The 19,249-nt window shown below is 31.3% G+C and overlaps 1 protein-coding gene across 1 annotated transcript in view; it reads right to left on the bottom strand.

The window, feature by feature from the left end:
* MS3_00010406 (uncharacterized protein) overlaps positions 1-19,249 on the bottom strand; it is a gene marked incomplete at both ends in the record, with an annotated part of 131,979 nt that overhangs the window by 44,228 nt on the left and 68,502 nt on the right. The window contains 10 exons of the mRNA XM_051218773.1: positions 785-1,115; positions 2,170-2,445; positions 3,886-4,182; positions 5,823-6,139; positions 8,838-9,096; positions 10,701-10,847; positions 12,230-12,364; positions 15,117-15,263; positions 16,263-16,391; positions 17,735-18,139. Of these exons, the coding sequence (XP_051071661.1) occupies positions 785-1,115; positions 2,170-2,445; positions 3,886-4,182; positions 5,823-6,139; positions 8,838-9,096; positions 10,701-10,847; positions 12,230-12,364; positions 15,117-15,263; positions 16,263-16,391; positions 17,735-18,139 (2,443 nt within the window). The remainder of the gene's footprint in view (positions 1-784; positions 1,116-2,169; positions 2,446-3,885; positions 4,183-5,822; positions 6,140-8,837; positions 9,097-10,700; positions 10,848-12,229; positions 12,365-15,116; positions 15,264-16,262; positions 16,392-17,734; positions 18,140-19,249) is intronic.

The raw sequence follows: 19,249 nt of genomic DNA, 5'->3' as shown, positions 1-19,249 counted from the left end.
CACAAATTTCAGTAGTTAATAATTGTGATAAAACACATCTGATTTATATTATTTATATTATTATTACCTAAAGGTGCCGATAATTCATGTGAAATGTTATTGTCAAACAACACACGAACATTCTCACTTAGCGGATACTATTGTTCAATGCAAAAAATCAGATCGATTTATTGAATTATGAACCCTTGGGGAATTGAAGAATTCAAAATGTTCTATATAGTCGCTACGTAAGAATTCAAAAAATCTAGATTTTGTCAAAATTTCATAGATAGTTATTCTAAATCCTTAAAATTAGTATGAGTGGGTATATCTCGCTTAAAAAGTTCATTAGCTAACTAAAGGTAAATACTTGATAAGAAATTCTACATAAATAAACAGTGTTAATCATCAAACTACTCAAAACGACTCTCGAATTCTTTTAAAACGTTATTTTCCAATATAATATTTATTTATTTCTGAATCACGTTTGCCAAGTATGCATCTATATACATGGTCTCAGCGACAATTTTGTGAAGAATGATAAACATATTTGTCTACAAAATCCCAGGGAGGTAGAACCAGGTTTTAAACTATAATCTGTCTATTGGAAACTGAATGTTTTTACCATTAGTACATACCCGACTTCAATGAATGAAAGTACATTTATTTTAAGAAAGAATATCTCATAACATAATGAAATGCTACAGACTGATCTTCTTTGGATGATAAACAGTGTTCTGGTGTCATTGTCAAATTGTATAGGTAAAAAGTATATTTGTTGTTAGCTACATATCAAGCTGCTTACCTATGTAATTGACTACCTACTTGACAAACAACAGGATTCTTCTCAAATTTACGATCAATATGACATTCACCTTGTTGTAGAATATATTTAGTATATATTTTAACTGAATAAGCCGTCTGGTTATTGTTAGCTTCATGACATTGTTTAACTATAAAGCTAGGACGGCATTTACATGCTTCAGTTGGTCTGAGTCCTAAGGCTTGTCGTTCCGAGTCAGTAAGTTTCTGCCAGACACATCGACAATGTTGAGGTCGTTGTAGAAGATAAATCAATTGTGAGTTCCCGTTACTACTACATTCCCCCTTGATAATCCGTAAATTCTTCGGGCAAGCTGTAAAAAAAAGAAAAGTTCAAATAGTATGTTTGCAAAGTACGATATATAAAGTAGTAAGAAATTTGAACAGTAAATAATCAGATAGGGGCTTCATTTAAGAAAAGAATTTATTTGAAATACAAACCTTATAGTTATCGGTTTATTGATTCTTCACGTCGATGTTTAGGACTGCATTTGATCAGTCCCTTTCCGCATCGTACAAGCTAATGGCTACCCGGACTCAGTGGTTAAAACGATAAGACAATGATGTTCGAAAGGAACGGTATTAGGATCGAGTCTCGGAGTGAACATCGAATATAAAATATAAATAAATCCAGATAACGAGTCCCGAATAGGACTAAAAACATGTCCTCCATTCCACTGCTGGAAATTCATTGTATTGTTGACCGATATTTGCAGTCTAATTTTTAATATACCGCAATTTAGTAATCTCAATGTAACATGAAATAGGTGTTATCGTACAGAAACGTGTACATACATATTTTAACGAGTTTATGTTATAGTAGGTTGAGTAATGTGGAAGTATAACTTGTAGGACTGTCATACGAAAAATTTATATCTTTATTGTATAATTAGTAGACCTTTAGTTGTACCTATGAATGGTCATACGCTTTATTGATCCAGATTCATGATTAACTAATTATTTCCCTATTACTCCGGTTATGTATCACTTGAATAAATCGTCAAATTCCCTAATTTTGTTTCAATGTGATCAAATATTTCAAGCATATACTGTGAGTTCGATGCATGATTGTATAGAATACAATAAAGAACTGATATGCTTTCTATCTGATCGAACTCTGGATTATAAGGAGCTCGAATGCCAGTAAGCGTCAAGGTATTCCGTTACATCAGCTTATCGTCATAATAGAAATAGTAAAGTGAAGTTGAATATTCAAATAATTACACCAATAACATTCAGGATACTAGAAAATGTGAGGTTTCAATGCATAGGTCTTTCAATAAAATTACTCAACGTTAAGTATGTTGACAAAAAGTTAGGAAGGAATATAATAAATTTTCAGCTAAATAAGTCCATCCAATGACATACCTATGCTTTCTATGTGTTTTTCTGTTCTATTCAAACATTGTCTACCGTGATTAAACCATATTTTTGTTATTGTAAGACGTTGATATCCATTTGGTAAACATTTTGTTATAACTTGATTTGGATAACGTGCATGACAATTACAAATCCATTTATTTCTAATTACTTTCATTAAACAATTACATTGATTTGTTTGCCAATGTTTTATTATTTCAATTTGTTCATAATTTTCAAATTTGTTACCACATGGAGTTTGTGTTACTTGTGTATTAGGACAAGCTGTAAATATACAAAAAGTTGAAAATTTTGTTACCATGTTATATTTTCTTTCACTTAAAAGAATCTACATATGCAAAGAAATCACTGTATTTATTAAACAAGATAGACTGGAATTGTTAAAGTCTTGTATTCATTTGGTACTTGACTTTGATTGTTTTTTTTTCAATTTGATTACCTGTAGTCAAAACAGTTCACCTAACGGTTTAAGCGTTTATATACCTTTATAATTCCTAGGAGTGGCGCTTTTTACAATTATCACACCTGTTTAAAATCTAAACATTTTAACGAAAGCTATTCCAAAAGGGACTTTCATCTTTATAAAAAAACAGTAGTTTTCTCAATTCCAACAACGTTCAACATTGTGACTTAAATAATGGTTTACATGCTCATAACCTTGCTGTATTCAGTATTTATTTTTCCTGGCGTATGATTATAGACCCAATATTATTTCCCAAAAAAGTTCAGCATATGTGTTCTATATATCATAATTCATGAATAGATTTCGTCTAGCTACTAATACGTATAAACTGAGTTAATTATGTCGCTTTGTTTTCCTTAGGTTGAGAAAAGAAATAAGACTGACTGATGATTATGAAACAAATAGTTGTAATCTGTAGGTGATCCTTAATACAGTTCCCTTATTTTTTGATACTGATTAATAACAAGTGTTTGAAAAATAGAGATTTAGAGTGCTTTAAGAATTTAACTCTAGGTCCTTTAACATTACACTCAAAGAAATCGTTTTAAGTCAAACAGGTCATTCATTGATTATCACTTGGATTTTAAATACTTAGTCAATGTCACAATCGTAAGGTGAATATACAAACTGTTGTTTGACCTTTCTGTACTTTGCATGCATAACTGTAACTTTATTGATTATAGTATATGTATGTGTGCCCGTATCATTTTGCATATATTATTCCTTGTCTATTTTTGTACATTCGTCATGTTGATTACTATTTATTTAATTTATGCTCACCTTTGTGTCTGAAATCTATACGTTCACTGGTTATATGTAATTCATACATGATTCATATAATGTAAGCTATCCATTATTCATTGAATAGGTGTTCGCAGCCTCAACTACCTTCGTGTATTCCAATTCCATTCAACTCGTGGTCCATTTTTTATTTTTACGTTGTATCAACGTGATTAGTCGAGGGATATACCAAGTTAAATAAATTATACACTTCACTGGCGTCATCAAATTTTCGAGGCTCTGGAATAGCTCCCATCCTTTGTTTGTTGCATCGATGTTTAGTTCTCCTCTGAAAACGCCTTAAATGTCCTTACACCTGTAAGGTGTAATTGTTTTAATTAGTGAGCCCACTAAGTAAACCTGCTACCCGCATATACTTAACACCAACACCGTCCCTGGTAACCTTAACAAATTTGAATAACATCCTGGTACATGTGCTATGACAATGAAAATTTACTCACCCAGTTTTTTAAATTCCTTTGTATTATACCTTTCACAATTATTTAGTTCCTTATTCATTTTATAGTTTATACGATGAATAACCAGTAAACTGTGGTTCAAACATTTTTTGAACACTTGCATAGGTGGACATGCACAACGAATACGTCTTTCTTCGATTACTACTGGTTTACATGATTTCTCTGTAATATGAAAAGTATTATTAACACCAGTTGGTACAGCGTTTAATCCTATCCATTTATGTATAGCCCATTGACTTATACATTTTCCAGGAATATGACGCACAGCAGTTGGACAACCTATAAATCCATAGAAAAACAATGTTTTTTGAATTTTTTCTGACATTTAAACAGCTAACGAAATATATGGAATCGTGAATTTTCATAATGATGCTTTGACGAAAGACAGAATGGAACGCCACAACATACTTTGGTCCAAAGGATTCGATTGCAACTAAAGACTAGGCCAAAGTAATGTTGATTGTTACTATGTGGTCGATTGGTATATCTCAGTCCTACTGGGAGTCAGTAATGGCAAAAGCTTCTCAGTGGTAGCATCTCTAAACGACAATGAGTGGAACAAATTTCAATATTACTGTTATTTTATTCTAATGAGCGAAAAATGGTTCAAAACCTGAATTGTCGATTGTTGCCAATTGTCTTATGCCACTTGACACAGTAGCAGAATTATTTTATCTGTTTTGTAAACTATCTCCAGCAGTTTGAAACCTAAACTATTTAGAATAAATTTTTAGAAAACGGTTCCACAGGAAAATATGAGATAATAGGGGACAATACCTTTGAAGATCAAACATGAACTACGAAGCGATATGTAAAAGGCACTCATTACATAGAATATTTACCTAATAATCAGATAAGAGACACATAATTTGAAGAAAAAGCTGAAAATTGCTTTCAGTTAACGAGTTTGCAGATGTTAGAAATTAGTGACAGATATTACACAATTACAAATATACAAGTTAAATATTTAATATAACAAAGTTAGCAGAGCTTAAACATGGAAAATTAGGAGAATTTTAACTCAATCATGCTAAAGACTTCATTAAATGAAATGTTACTAGCTTTGATCAAATTCTAATCTTAAATTAAATGAATGTTTTGTGTAAAGCTAAACAATGAATTATTTCATGAGTACGGGTTTGTGAAGATTGTAAAGTTTCATTGATATTATGAACCGATTAATGTTAGACCACTATTGAAAACCTGGAAGCACCGGACGGCCTTTTGATCTTATTATGAGACTCCTCAGCAGTGTATATCCACAATCCCATATCCAGGGCTCGAACCCAAAGCCCTCGATCTCACGCGCGAACGCTTAATCTCTAGACCATTTAGTCAGTATCCAACGGTGTTAATGTCTAACCTTAATCAATCCACCGTATTGTGCGACCATATCATTGCATCAAAGATGATTACATTTGTCACAGTCACCTGATGATTCGAACAAATCTCAAACTATTTAGTAAATTAAATAAAATCAGTAAAATATGAAATGACCTCTAAGGGGTAATTGTCGTAAATCCATACCTTTTTTCCCTGTTTCTCAAAGACATTATTAACAACATATTCAATTCAACCGAAGAAAATTTATTAATCTCCTAAATAAATGCTTAACAAAAGAAGTAAATGATTCTGAATGATACACACCAAGTTTATGTCATATTGGGATTCTTGTCTCCACTGTTGGTATCATGGTTATGTAATTTGTTCTAAACATAACTGTTTGAAGAAAACTATAAGGAAACTAGAAAGTTGACCATGAATTTCGTTAATGACTACTGAAATATAAACATTGTTATTTAATAGTGAAAATAAGAAGTTAAATGTGTATATCTTTCAAGGATATAGTTGTATTTAAATATTCTTTGATTAGTTTATCTGAATAGAGCATATAAACAACGATAGAATTCACAACTTACCACATCTTATTTTTTGTTTATGTATTAATTTCTGTTTACAAATACAATTTTCAACGATTGGTTTTAACATACTAACAATATGAAATTCACCATCACATGGTTTAATCCGAATTCTTTGTAATTTTTTACCACATTTTACTTGTACAGAAATCTGTGATAATTTTGATTGACAATATGATTTAAATGCTTTTGTATTATAGGTTGGTATAATAAGTGAATAGTGAATTTGTTTATGCATAATTGCATTTGTATTCGGATCACAAATAGATTGATTTATTATTGGTTTAGGGCAACAACAAATTTCATTTGAAACTTTTCTGTAAAATAAATAATAAACATAAATATATACTTTTTTAAGAAAAGATGGATAGTGGCTAGCAGTGGAATCCAGGACGCGCGTTTCGTCCTATTTGGGATTCATCAGCTGAATGTAATTGCATCCCATAAATATGTACTATCGACTGCTGAACTTTAAATAGGAATATCAGAAAGGGTTTTTGTGGATATTATGGTAATCTTAATAGTTGAGATCATGAGTCAGTTGAAGCTAGATCACTATAGAAAACCTTGAAACACTGGACGACCGTTTCATCCTATTGTAGGACTCATCAACATTCATTTAATCAATAATTTCGGAATTTTTATGCAAAAAAATGACTCAAGAATGACTCAATAGGACAATATCAGAGAATAAAGTTTATTTTTTGTGCTGGTTTAACTTGTTTTACTAGAAAGATATCATATTTATAACAGTTTTCAAATGATGTTAGTAATGGTGGAAGAAATTGTAGTGTTGATTTGAGCTATTCAATGCTTAGCTGATAAATTTCTTAACATCATGAGGATAATTAGAATAATTAAAATTGACTAATTAAAGATTCGTAGTTTCGAAAGCAGCAATTATCAATTAATTAATTAAGAAATAACTAATTTCCACAGCACTGAACATTCATTATCCTGCGCTCATGAGTTCAAACCAAGACCTCCAGTCTCGCGCAGAAACACATAATCTCCGGCGCGTCTAGCTTAGATCGCCTCATGATTCTAGAGATATTCAACAATCTCCACAACTGCATACTGACAATCATTATGTGTTCAATACTGACTAGCTTTGAGGAGAAACTTCCGGTGTTCTAGTGAGAAGCCGTGATTAGTGGAGCTATACTGTAAAGAATGTGGGGCAGGTTCTCACCGAAGACGAATATTTGGTTGTAAAATTATTTAGTGAGCATAAAAATGTTAATTACCGGTCAAAGAATAAACACTTGTAAGAATTTCAAATAACTACGAAATCAATTAGTTATGGTCGGTCAACCTTAATATAATGTATGCTTTAAAGGCACTTCGCAGTTTGGCCTATGATTAACAGAGGAATCTAGAATATAAATTTCATCTTATTTAGGGCTCGACAGATAGACGTGTCTATTTACAGTGGAACCCGAGTTAAGTATCTACCACTTCAAACACCCCCGCATTATTCACAAACATTGAATAATATTCAGTTCCGAATATCACTAACATGATAATTCAAACTTTTGTGAATAAACATACTTTAATTGTTTCTAAGTTTTGATAATTACAAACATTTTTATAACTAGCCGTTACTTGATCAGCATCTAATCATTCAGTGAGGTTTTCTTGTGATGCAGGAATGCTTCATTGTATAACAAGATTATGTTATTTGCTTAACTTGATGCATTTTAAAGGTTAAAACTAACCCAATATCCTGGTGAACACAGTTTCAGTAGCTTAATCAGATAAGGAGTTTTATTCGGTTGCAAAAGTGTTGTGTTATTCAGTTTATTCGGACAAAGACAGTTGAATTTTTTTCCTACATAGATTTGCAAACAGTTACTTAAAAAATATATCATTCATGCTGATGCTTTACAGATAACCGAAGTAGATCTTTCAACTACATTTCACATGTTCGATGATTGACTCGCACTACATAATAAGAAGGTTCACTTTCATGATGCACAACAATTAACCTAGAAGCTTTATACTTATCAGAGACCACTTTAAAGCACATCTCGTCATCTAACTATTAAAGGTATCGATAAACTGAATACTAATGTAGTGTATAAAATGACAGCTCTTAATTTCTTTTACTGTACTAAATATAATGTCATCCACTTAAACGCCAATACAAATTCAATGCGAACTTGATTTCTACCGTGAGGTTACATTGACACAATAAAACTAAAATGCATACAAAAACACAATAGCAGTTAGCTAAACAAACTTTGAACAAGTGACTATTATTTTGTCGACTAATCTGATTTTACATTAGGTTCTCTAAATGTTATAGGATATCTTGAAAAGTTTATATATTATATCCAATGGGTGAACATTCTACCATGTAAGTATAGAATGAGATCCAGAATGCACGTTTCCTTTTATTTGGTACCCATCAGCTGGATGTATATTCGTCCCCAGAGTTGGTGTTTCGGAATTTTGGGGATGTTTGATATTCACTTCGGTGAAATGAAGATAGTCCTAAAAAACTTAACCAGAAACTATAATTTTACCTGAAAAGCATTTGAAATGACTTTTCATAAATGATAATGTATTCAAGATCAGTACAGTGAATTTATTCAGATATTTGAATTTTGGGGTTTATACCATGGAATGACACTAGTTACCCAAATATTAAGAGCCAGTTAATATTATACAACTAATTCGCGATAGTATTGGAGCCTCCAGCATCGCCAGCCACGAGCTCACTGGGAACCGAATTTACTATCCTCAGGTCATTCATCGAGAACTCAACTTTATAGAACGCTGAGTTTATATCCAATGGTTAATATTTATACGTTCATTCGATTCGCGCTACTGGAAAACCGTCATCTTGTGCTAATTATTGATGTCAGTGATACTTAATAAGTCTTATTATAAGAAATATCAAGTGAAATATAAACAGGTAAGTATTTTTAATAAGTTCTTATTAGAAACCACAATTTTATTTTTAAATATGTTTGGAAAATCAATTGATAAATGTTTAATTTATCCACTAACTTTTGAATTTCACAATGACAATCCTTAGAGGAAAATCGATAATCTACACGTTTAGCTATACATGTTGCTGGATTACATCGCCCAATCTGGAATAGCGGTCTGCGGTTGAAGGCTTTTTTCACATGTGCACATGGATCGATATCCAACAATTGTTCAGATGCTCTACACTTATCGCCATCCAAACTGTATGTAGTAGTAATATGCATCAGCTGACGTCCATTGTTGTAACATTGGGTCTTTTTTATCGGATCCGGGCACTCTAACATTATAAGTATATAATACAAATATATCTATCTCATTTAACCAGGAGAATACATCAATATAGAATTATCATACCGTTTATCATAGACTTTTCTTAATCCAAGTTAGGTACATGCGAAGTGCTTTGTTGGGTGATTTGGAGAGATCATTTTTATTTCAACATACCTTACATCTTGGATCTAAGTTTAGAGAATCATAAAAATGGGTGTGTTCTTGAAAGCTAGTTTTATAAAGAGTTTGAAAGATTTTAGAAATCTCACATAATTACCGAAACTAGATGAAACTCAGGAATTATAAAGCTGAAATTTGGTTTATAACCCTCTTGTTTTCTCCAGATAAATTCAATTAGTGATAGAAACTATCCTGGAATCATTATTGACTATACAACAAACATATCCCTAAATTCTGTTAAATGAACAATAAAATTAAACAATTCCTGCTTTCATTAAATAAACCAGTGGTTACATAATGTTTGCAAAATTATTCTCAGGTCAAATTATTGAGTTTTATTCTCTAATTTGGCAGATATTAATTTGGAATATAAGATTTACTTTTTCCTAACTATTGCAGGCAGACAACATTTTCACACTCAATGGATATAAATGTTTATATTATACAAGGTGTATCAAAAACCCTGAGTACAAATAATCCCGTAAATCTTTTAATGCCAGATGAAGCAATATTTTGGTTTAGAATTGTTTTACAAAAATTGTTTAGTTTACACTTAACAAACAACCACAAACCGATACATTGACGTTGATAAATTATTAACCAACAAACTTTCTGTCTAACACATTGAGTAATCAAACAATCGTGAGGACAGTTATGTTAACTGAATCATTTCCAGATTATACAATTTTTATTTAATGATCAGTATGTTAATAAAAAAGATAATTTAAAGTATTTAATGGTATCATATCAGGATATCTGTTTTAACGAGTTGCTCCTTTTTTGCAACGGTTAATATTATAATTGATAAAGGTCAGGCTTAGCTAAATATCATTACGGAAAACAAAGTGTAACACTTCATCTACACTTCAGTCTGTTTACGTTTAGTGTTGTCAAGTTTTTAAGCTGACTTACTTAATAGATAGTATCATTCGAACAGTAACAGTTTGTCTGTATCTTTGCATTATTATTACCATGTCTGTAGGAACATGTTTGGTTGGTCACAAGTTACATCATTCTAACATATCCTTTTACTAGCCTAAATGTTAGTTGCTTAAATTACTTCATAACTCATTCTCTCCCCTACATATGAGAGCTTGAATCTTATTAACTCATTCGACTCCTAATTCTTCTCTTTATTCGCCTCTGTATTCGCATTTCTGTTAGAATTCGCTGAGTTTGTGGCTAAGTGATTTGCGCTGTACAATAATAAACTGTAATCAACACTTCGTATTGTCTTCTGAAATTTGTACACTATTGGGAGTTATCTGATAATGGTTATCAGGACAAGTTTTATACGAAGCCTTCGAAATTATCTCAAAGATAATCCACTAAAAAAGTATAAATCATAAACTTTTTAAAATACCTGGAATTTACTATTACCTTAGATATGCATGTTCACACATTTTCAAAAATTTCAAACATATAACCTACTACAGATTTTTCTTTCTGAATGCTTGATTCTCCATGTACACTGACATTTAACAGATGTGAGATGTAATTCATCAATTCGTTGAGTTCCAACATTATCCGGACCAATCTGACACCGTCCAACATTGATTCGTTTCAGTGGTCGACAGTCTATAATCAAAGTTATTCGAGTGATACATTTAATGATAGTTATTAAGACAAAAGAAGGTTTAGACTATACACTGTTGGAGATTCAGGTATTATTTTAAAACACTTATGCATCATTATACATCTTCGGAGTTCAAAAGTAATTAACAGTGATTAATGTTCGTAATATGTTAAAGTATATAGGACTAATGATAATAAATATCAATTAGAATACAGCTACGAAATATTGGGTTATCATCTTTGAGAATCTGTAAACTTATCAGTTGTCCATGAGAAAATAACTAAACATTAACTTATCACTCTTAACCTCAAGGATCTATTGATCATTATCGTTTTACATCAAACGTTTTGTTAATTTCATAACTATCATTTAGTCACCATGATTTTATTATCTAAACTAACCATTATTCATCACAATTTTTGATTGATTTACTTATCTAATAATTCAAAAAGAAATTATGAAACAAACCCATTGAGTCACTTGAGAGGAATTAAAGATGACTTCATTCAATCGAATTGTACAATCATATTTAAAAGAAAATTCACTGTGTTCAATTTTTTGCTATAAATCGACTACTATGAAATCAAAATGTTAAACATCGTTTGGGTATTCTGTAACTTAAATGTTACGAAATTAATTTTTTCTTCACTGAATTCTTTAGTATCCAATAAGTTTAATCACTGATGATTTCAAGATTTAGGAGAACATAGATATACTTGATTAACCATAATTAAAGAGAGATTATGTAGTCATTTTTCAATTTTCAATACATGTGTAATATCAAACAGTTTAGGCATTTTTCTATCCACTTATTCGTTTACACTGAAGATTTCATGTCAATCACTAACTTTCACTTTACTTACTTTGTACTTCTAAGAGTTTGGAATGCGCTACGGTGGATTTTGAGATGGTGAAGATTTGTAGCTCATGTGGATGATTTTGATGGAGTTTTGGTCGTGGAGCTTTCATCCTCTTTCTGAACGACATTATCAGCACAAACGTCAGACAGAAGGTAGAAAACTTCTGTCTGACGTTTGTGCTGATAATGTCGTTCCGAAGAAGAATGGAAGCTCAACGACCAAAACATCCAGCTCAGAGAACAAAACCTCATCAAAACTATGGTGGATTATTTACAGAAGATATATGTAAATAATTTTAGATGATTGAAATGAGATCTCCAGTAAAATATACTTCTCTTATATGCAGCACACATTCACTAAATTAAATGTTAGATAATATTTAGTTTTATTAAATGTTAAAAAGTAAATGAATGTTCTCATAATCATAAATGAAAATTTCCAACAAATAGTTACATATCATAAATCAACTTTATAAAACTAAACAAAATTATGATCATAAAAGATTATATTCTAATAAGACTTACTTATTGGCTTTTTATATACAGCTTCACTAGGTAAACATTTACCTTTCACTAAAGTTGAAAACATTTTCCTTATTAATAAACGTTTATTATTATAACATCGTTTAGAAACCATTTGCGGATATATTAAAGTACAATCTGAAAATTTATTGTGGAAAAAATATATCTTAGATCATCATCAATTGTTTTAATTATAAAGTGAATAGTTACTATGAAGTTGAAATAGAAAAAATGATTAGTCAAATTGTATTATTGAACTATAAGGTTTATAAATCAATCTTATTTTTTGATAGTATGTTACATTGATGAAATAAGTTTCATTTTGAATATTATCAAAGATGATTTGATCAATTCATTGTTAGTTGGATCAATTATAGCCCCCATATGCCCTGGTACGGCCGAGAGTAGGGAGAGTCCGCTCTCCCTCTCGAAATGCTCTCACATGGACACGCGTATATAGCCTCTGCCAGGGAAGTCCTACTCACTGCCTTCTTGTAGCGGGGGTGTTGTTTATGAAATCGAGAGAACGAAAAGCGAATGTTCGGAGCTTTAACCGGGTTGGTGGACATGAAGAGTCCACCTAGGGGAGTTGGAAAACCCTGATTCCAAACCAATGGTGCACATGGGCTCCAGTATCCTGAGGGAACAAATGGCGTATGAACCAATCGTTGGTCACCGGCTACCATGGGACTTCATCTCCTTACGATGCCCCACTACCTTGTGAATCAGACCTTCAGGTCGAAGGCTACGGGTGTGGCCCCCTAAGAAAGCCACCTGCTTCGGTCTGGGCACCCAGGCAGTATCACAGCCTTCACACATATCAAATGAGATTTGTGTGGCGCATATGTATTTGGTGCCTCCTTGTAGCAGTATCTATGTGTTTAAATAAATAAATAACATTCAAACAAAATATAACTCATTAATTAGCTACAACAAACAAAGTTACTGATACTATCTGAAAAATACTATCGATGTTCATGTATTATTGGATAATTCTTACATTGTAGTTTTGAATTAGTTAGAAATGTGTACTTACTGATTAACAATAGATAAAATGCAAAAACTTCAGATCTATTAGAGACTGTGATTTATTTAACTGTTAATGTGAAATTCAATAGTATATTATCAACTTCAAATAAGTTATGATATTGCGCAACGATTGTTCATTACTATCAGTAATATCTGTTTAACTTCTAATATAGTTAATTGGACTTCATAAGTAACGGCTTCACCTTCATAAACACCTTAATTGTTAAAACATAACTGGGGAATTTCTACTTTAGGTTGCTTTTTATATATTTACCTATAATATACATATCTCCATGGTTTTACATCATTTGCAAACATTTAACACCTTACGAAAATGATTTTCTGCAATATTTAAATTATTTTTAATTATTTGATGATATGTTGACCATAGAATAAAATATGCAGATGTACTGTAGAAACACTTAAATTTCTGAATTAGACAATGTGAAAAACATCATTTTAATCATTAGATCAGTTAAAATGAGGTTTTCATCATCTTCACATTCAATTAACTACTACATAAAATGATTAATGAAAACAAATATATAGTATTATCAGAAAGGGGGTTTTGTGGATATTATATCAATTTCAATAGTTGAGTTCCTGAGTCAATTGAAGCTAGACCACCATGGAAAACCTGGAAGCACGGCCAGTGTTTGACTCCACAGCAGTGCGTAGTAAGTGGATGTGATGTTGAAATTATTTTCCAAATAAACGTAAATGTATTAATTAGTGTAATCTTGAGACTTCTTATAAACACAAAATGTAAAAATCAATTACATCAATACGTTTATTATGATGAAAACTACAATTAACTTCAAATATTATTCCTTATGACAGAAGTCATTCCCATCAAATGTATACAAAAAATCGCAATCACCCATTCATTACTCTGTTAATTATAATCAACCCTACCTTAAATAAATTCAGAGATTCATTTGAGTTAACTCGGTTCATTTGATTTTTGAGATTTTATTTTGATATTTGAATTCCTAAGTCTGTCCAAGCCAGATCGCCATTGGGGACCTGGAAGCACTAAACAGCTGTTTCATCCTAATATAGGACCCCTCCACAATGAGCACCGACGATCCCGTGTGTGTGACTCGAGCTCAGGACCTTCGGTCGCGCGTAAACGCTTAATCTTAATCCATTTTATTTACAAGAATGATCTCGTAGCTATTATCTACTGAGTTTAATATATTCTTTTCTCATAACTCTGATATTAATTTCTACGATTAATCTTAATTTTACATGGATGCGCACTGCTGAGGAGTCCCATACTAGGACGAAACGGCCGTCCCGTGCTTCCAGGTTTTCCATAGTGGTCTAGCTTTAATTGACTCATGATTTCAACTTGTGAAATATAAATAACTGTTATATGAATGTGTTAGATTGTTTATGATATGTCGTGTGTTGGTAAGCCGTGATACCTCATTGAGCTAAAAAAAGACAAACCCAGTTTTAGTAGTAAATGAACATGTAATATCTGACATAAATCTCACTGAACTGTACTCTGGATTTTATACTGTGTGACTGCTGATATTTTATGTCAATTCAAAGTTGTTTTGGCTCATAATTTGGTCCTAAATTATAGGTTCTTATTGTGAGCCCTCTTTTCATCAGATGTAATCTAGAGATTTACTTTTCTAGCGTATTGTCTAGTATCACGATCTAGTATGCCCACTCCAGTATTATCGAGTTAAAACTATTTATCCTATCACAAACCAGTCATATCAGCAAGTTGTAAATAATCAATGATTTAATTCCTCTGTTATACCTGTTTTATTTATTTGCATTAGGAAAATGAGCATGAAATTAAAATTAAAAACACCAAATTTTTTAATAATAGAAAATCACTTACTGCATGGTTTACGTACGAGTTTCTCCTTTGAAGTACATTTACAATGTTCTGCGATAAAATACCTGATTTTGCTAATACTGTAACCTCGATCAGATGAATTCCGATCATGATTACATGGGTAGTGTTGTGCAATCGGTTTCGGACAATCTAATATTTAAATAAAGTAAACGGAATACAAATGCTCAAACTTTATATTACGGGATTGACAAGTTGATGTAATAAACGTTTACACAGACAAGATACTCCGCTTGATTAGTGATGTATTACTATAATTTTCAGTGTTGACTATGATTTATAAAGAATATTGCCCAATGCAGTAACTAAATTAAGCGATACAATACCACATTTCATTCTGAATTAAGTTAACTATATAATGTATTCGAAATTATATTTTATAACCAAGTTTTTAACTAATATACACATAGTGGATCATTCAGTTAAGTGATCAATATTTATTCTTAAACAGAATATAATTCATTTATCTCTTTACAAGAAATTAATGAGATTGTAATGTAGTCAGTGTTATCTTACTATAAAATACAATCTAATGGGATCTCGGAAAGAGATTATTACGATTCTAGCTGAGAAATATTTTCATCAGGAAATATGAGTCAAAATTATTTATTTACAGATGCCATTGAATGAGGGCTATTTCTCCCGTCGACTGAATATTCAAAATACTGACAGGGGATGTTTATTTTTTTAAAAATCCATGTTTTTGTATTCATTAAAAGATCTGCAACTTCTAGCTTCATGAATGCATATTGCTAAACATTCTCAAACCAGAAAGAAAGCTTATATTTAACATTCCCTGATTTTAAATTATTGTTCAGCTAATGCCATTTAGGGAGTGGTTGTTTCAGTTCTCATTACCATTCTGTTTAAGGTAAGTGAATTTGTAGTAAACAAATGTGTGATAGATTGTTAGATTGAGTTCTATGATCACTAATGTCAACTTATCACTGTACAAAGACTTCATGTTTAATCAGAAACAAATGTTCAAAACTTCACTTATAATTAAACAAAATCAAAAAAAATGTCAAGAAATCCTTACTAAACAATACAAACATCGTTGATTACACTTGCATCATAAAGTTAACATTCCATTTATTTAGGTAAAAGATTAATATCATAAATTACACTTACTGAGTTGAGTAGAATACTTCATACGTTTCGGCACGCAATCTCCTTTTATCAATGTATACTTCAAATAATCAACTATTGGAGTATTGTGATTGAGACATCGGTGAACTTTTTGATTTAAATGACCACATCCTAGAGAACACAATAGAATATTTTTTAGTATAAATCTATTAGTAATCTATTCATTTCTACATTCCATAGAATTAATGTATTGCCCCTTCTATGTTTTTGAATTCCATCTACAAATGACCTCACATCGTTCATACAGCATATATATATTGTCGCTCCAATTCTTTTAATCATCCTATTATATTATACCTTGATTTTGTACTTAAACGAAGACAGTAGTATGCAACTTAAAGGTGAATCACGAAATATAATTGATTCACATCATTCTGACTCAAATGTTGTTTTGTCTTTATATTTATAGTATGGGTAAATTGACAATTTCAGTAGTGTTTAGTCTTATCAACCCAATGATAATTTGATTAATGAGAAGTAATTTTCTTCATATGTATTCTGTAAAAAGTAATAATTTATATTTGATTAAATGATGAAGACTTGTTTCATATAATTTAGAATATTGGAACTCACTATCCCCTACAGATTCTGTGTATATTTGTAAATAACAATGCAAATTAGTATATAAGCAGGAATAATATTAATTCTTCAGCAAACAGTGTTGGAATCATTCTAACCCCTGAATTACGAATCTAAATTTTAGCGTACTCTCTCAAAATGTTATATGACACTATTACTTCTATCATGTTTTCATATTGTTGTAGTGGCTTACCTTTGTTAATCAGTCACCTTGATAACCATTATTATATATATCCCAACGGTGTTTGATTTCAGAAGGCAAAAAGAACCGGCGACTAGTTTATAAGCGGATAGCACGGATATTCAAGTTATAAGCTCATCGAGCGAATTTGGAGCGGAGAGGCGAATACTGTATTTGTGAGCGAATACAGAGGCAAATTTATAGTCAAATCGAATGAAGGCACAGCTAGGCAAGGCCAAGGCTATTAATAGCGATTCGAGTACATGTATATGTACTTAAGCTACCAACATTTAAGCTAGAGAGAGATACATGTAGGCTATCATGTGATCAAGAGTACACGTTCATACAGACAAGATGGTGATCATAATAGGACGAAGAAACAGACGAATTGTTACTGTTGGAATAAGTTAGTAAAAGGGCTTAACAGAACTTAACCATGATAGAAAGTGATTGTAGGAGAGATGCTATGTTGTAAACTAAACAGTTTAAATTTGGATAGAAGAATGAAACCTTTGTTGATCCTATTGTAAGGTGTTTGAAGATTACGTAATCGAGTGTCGGAAATATACATATTTTTAAATAAATTCATTAATTAAAAACTATTCCCCTTTGAATTCATATGATGATTATTTATGTGACAGTAATCCCTAATAATAAATTATGTTTTACTCTGAATAATTAATATTTCACTTACCGCAATATTCTGTCCATTCATTTTTAACTATCGTATTACATTTACAACTAGACTTATTCTTTACAAAATGTACATATTGAATTAATTGTTTAAATTGTGTCTGTGAATTGCATTGAGAAGCAATACGATTTCTCGGTCGAGGACATTCATCATACCAACGTACACAATGTTTTAATAACCGACATGCATGTGTTTTTGGATTATATAAATATTGCGTATTACATTTTACCCAACGTCCATCACCATCACAATATACACGGTTCATGGGATTAGGGCAACCACAACGTTGTCTACCAAAGTGTTGCTGTCGTACACATGTTCCATTTATTAATATAAATGAAATAATTCGACGAATACGGAAATTTCGCTTACATTGTGAAATCCATTGTCTTCTTGGTGGACAGCCTTATAAAAAAGGACGTATAAATCGGGTATGATTTTTTGACGAAACATTATTACACTCTAAAATTATTCAGTAGAAATTTATAATGATAAATACCTCAAAGCCATATTTTATGAATCCATTACAAGTTACAAAACATGGCATTTAATTGATCCATCTCACTTTTTGCTAAGTTATGCTGGTAAATGGCTTCATATTCAGAAAAGGAATTCTTTTTAAATAGCTCATTTTCAAAGCTGTAAGTGTCTATAATGTCACATTTGATAAATAAAATAAATGTTCTTAACATGGGACGCTAATAATGTCGCGACTTATTAGAGAGAAATATATTAACGACCATGACTGTTCAGTACATACAGCAGTTCATCAATAATGTTAAGAACCATGTACAGTTGTTGTATTAGTGTATAATTTATTAAGCCATACATAATCACATTTCGTTGGTTACTTGACAAATATGGAGTGATTTAAAATAAGCAGTTTAGTAATGTAGAACACTTAATCTGAAAAAACTCCGTTTTGCGATGTGAGAACGAAGAATAACTCAGTTAACCAACTTACATATTGTGAGTCTAAAGACAATCTGGTTTGAGCTTCCTCGGTAAAATAACTGAAATCCAGTTCAATGCCTCCTAACTTTCACTAAATTTCCCTGTTGTTATCAATCCATAAAGAAATTCAAACTATTAAAGATAGTGCAGGTAAATTTCACAAAAGTGCAATATCCAATCTTATTCAAATGTTAATTCTATTTATACTGAGTATATAAGTCGTTTTATGTAAAATATATATAGAAAAAAAGATATTCGACGTGTGAACAATGACAGAACAAGTGTTGACTATACTTAGTCAAAATAGATATTAACAAAACAAACTATTAGGTATTGGTAGAGATATTGTAATAGCTCAATTCCATTTGATTTCAGAACAGATGGTTTCGTCAAAAAAAAGACCATAAAAGCTTCACAAATTGACCACCCAGCTAAAAAAATAAAACTTTGCCAAAAATGTAAATGTCCGTGTATGTTCTTCTTATCATAATCAACAAATCAAATGACTGGTTAGTTCATTGCCACTATCATAACACCATTATAAAATTAATAGTACGTAGC

This window comes from Schistosoma haematobium, chromosome ZW (genome assembly GCF_000699445.3).
Source record: "Schistosoma haematobium chromosome ZW, whole genome shotgun sequence".
Lineage (NCBI taxonomy): Eukaryota > Metazoa > Platyhelminthes > Trematoda > Strigeidida > Schistosomatidae > Schistosoma > Schistosoma haematobium.
This window is presented reverse-complemented; position numbering and strand designations above follow the sequence as displayed.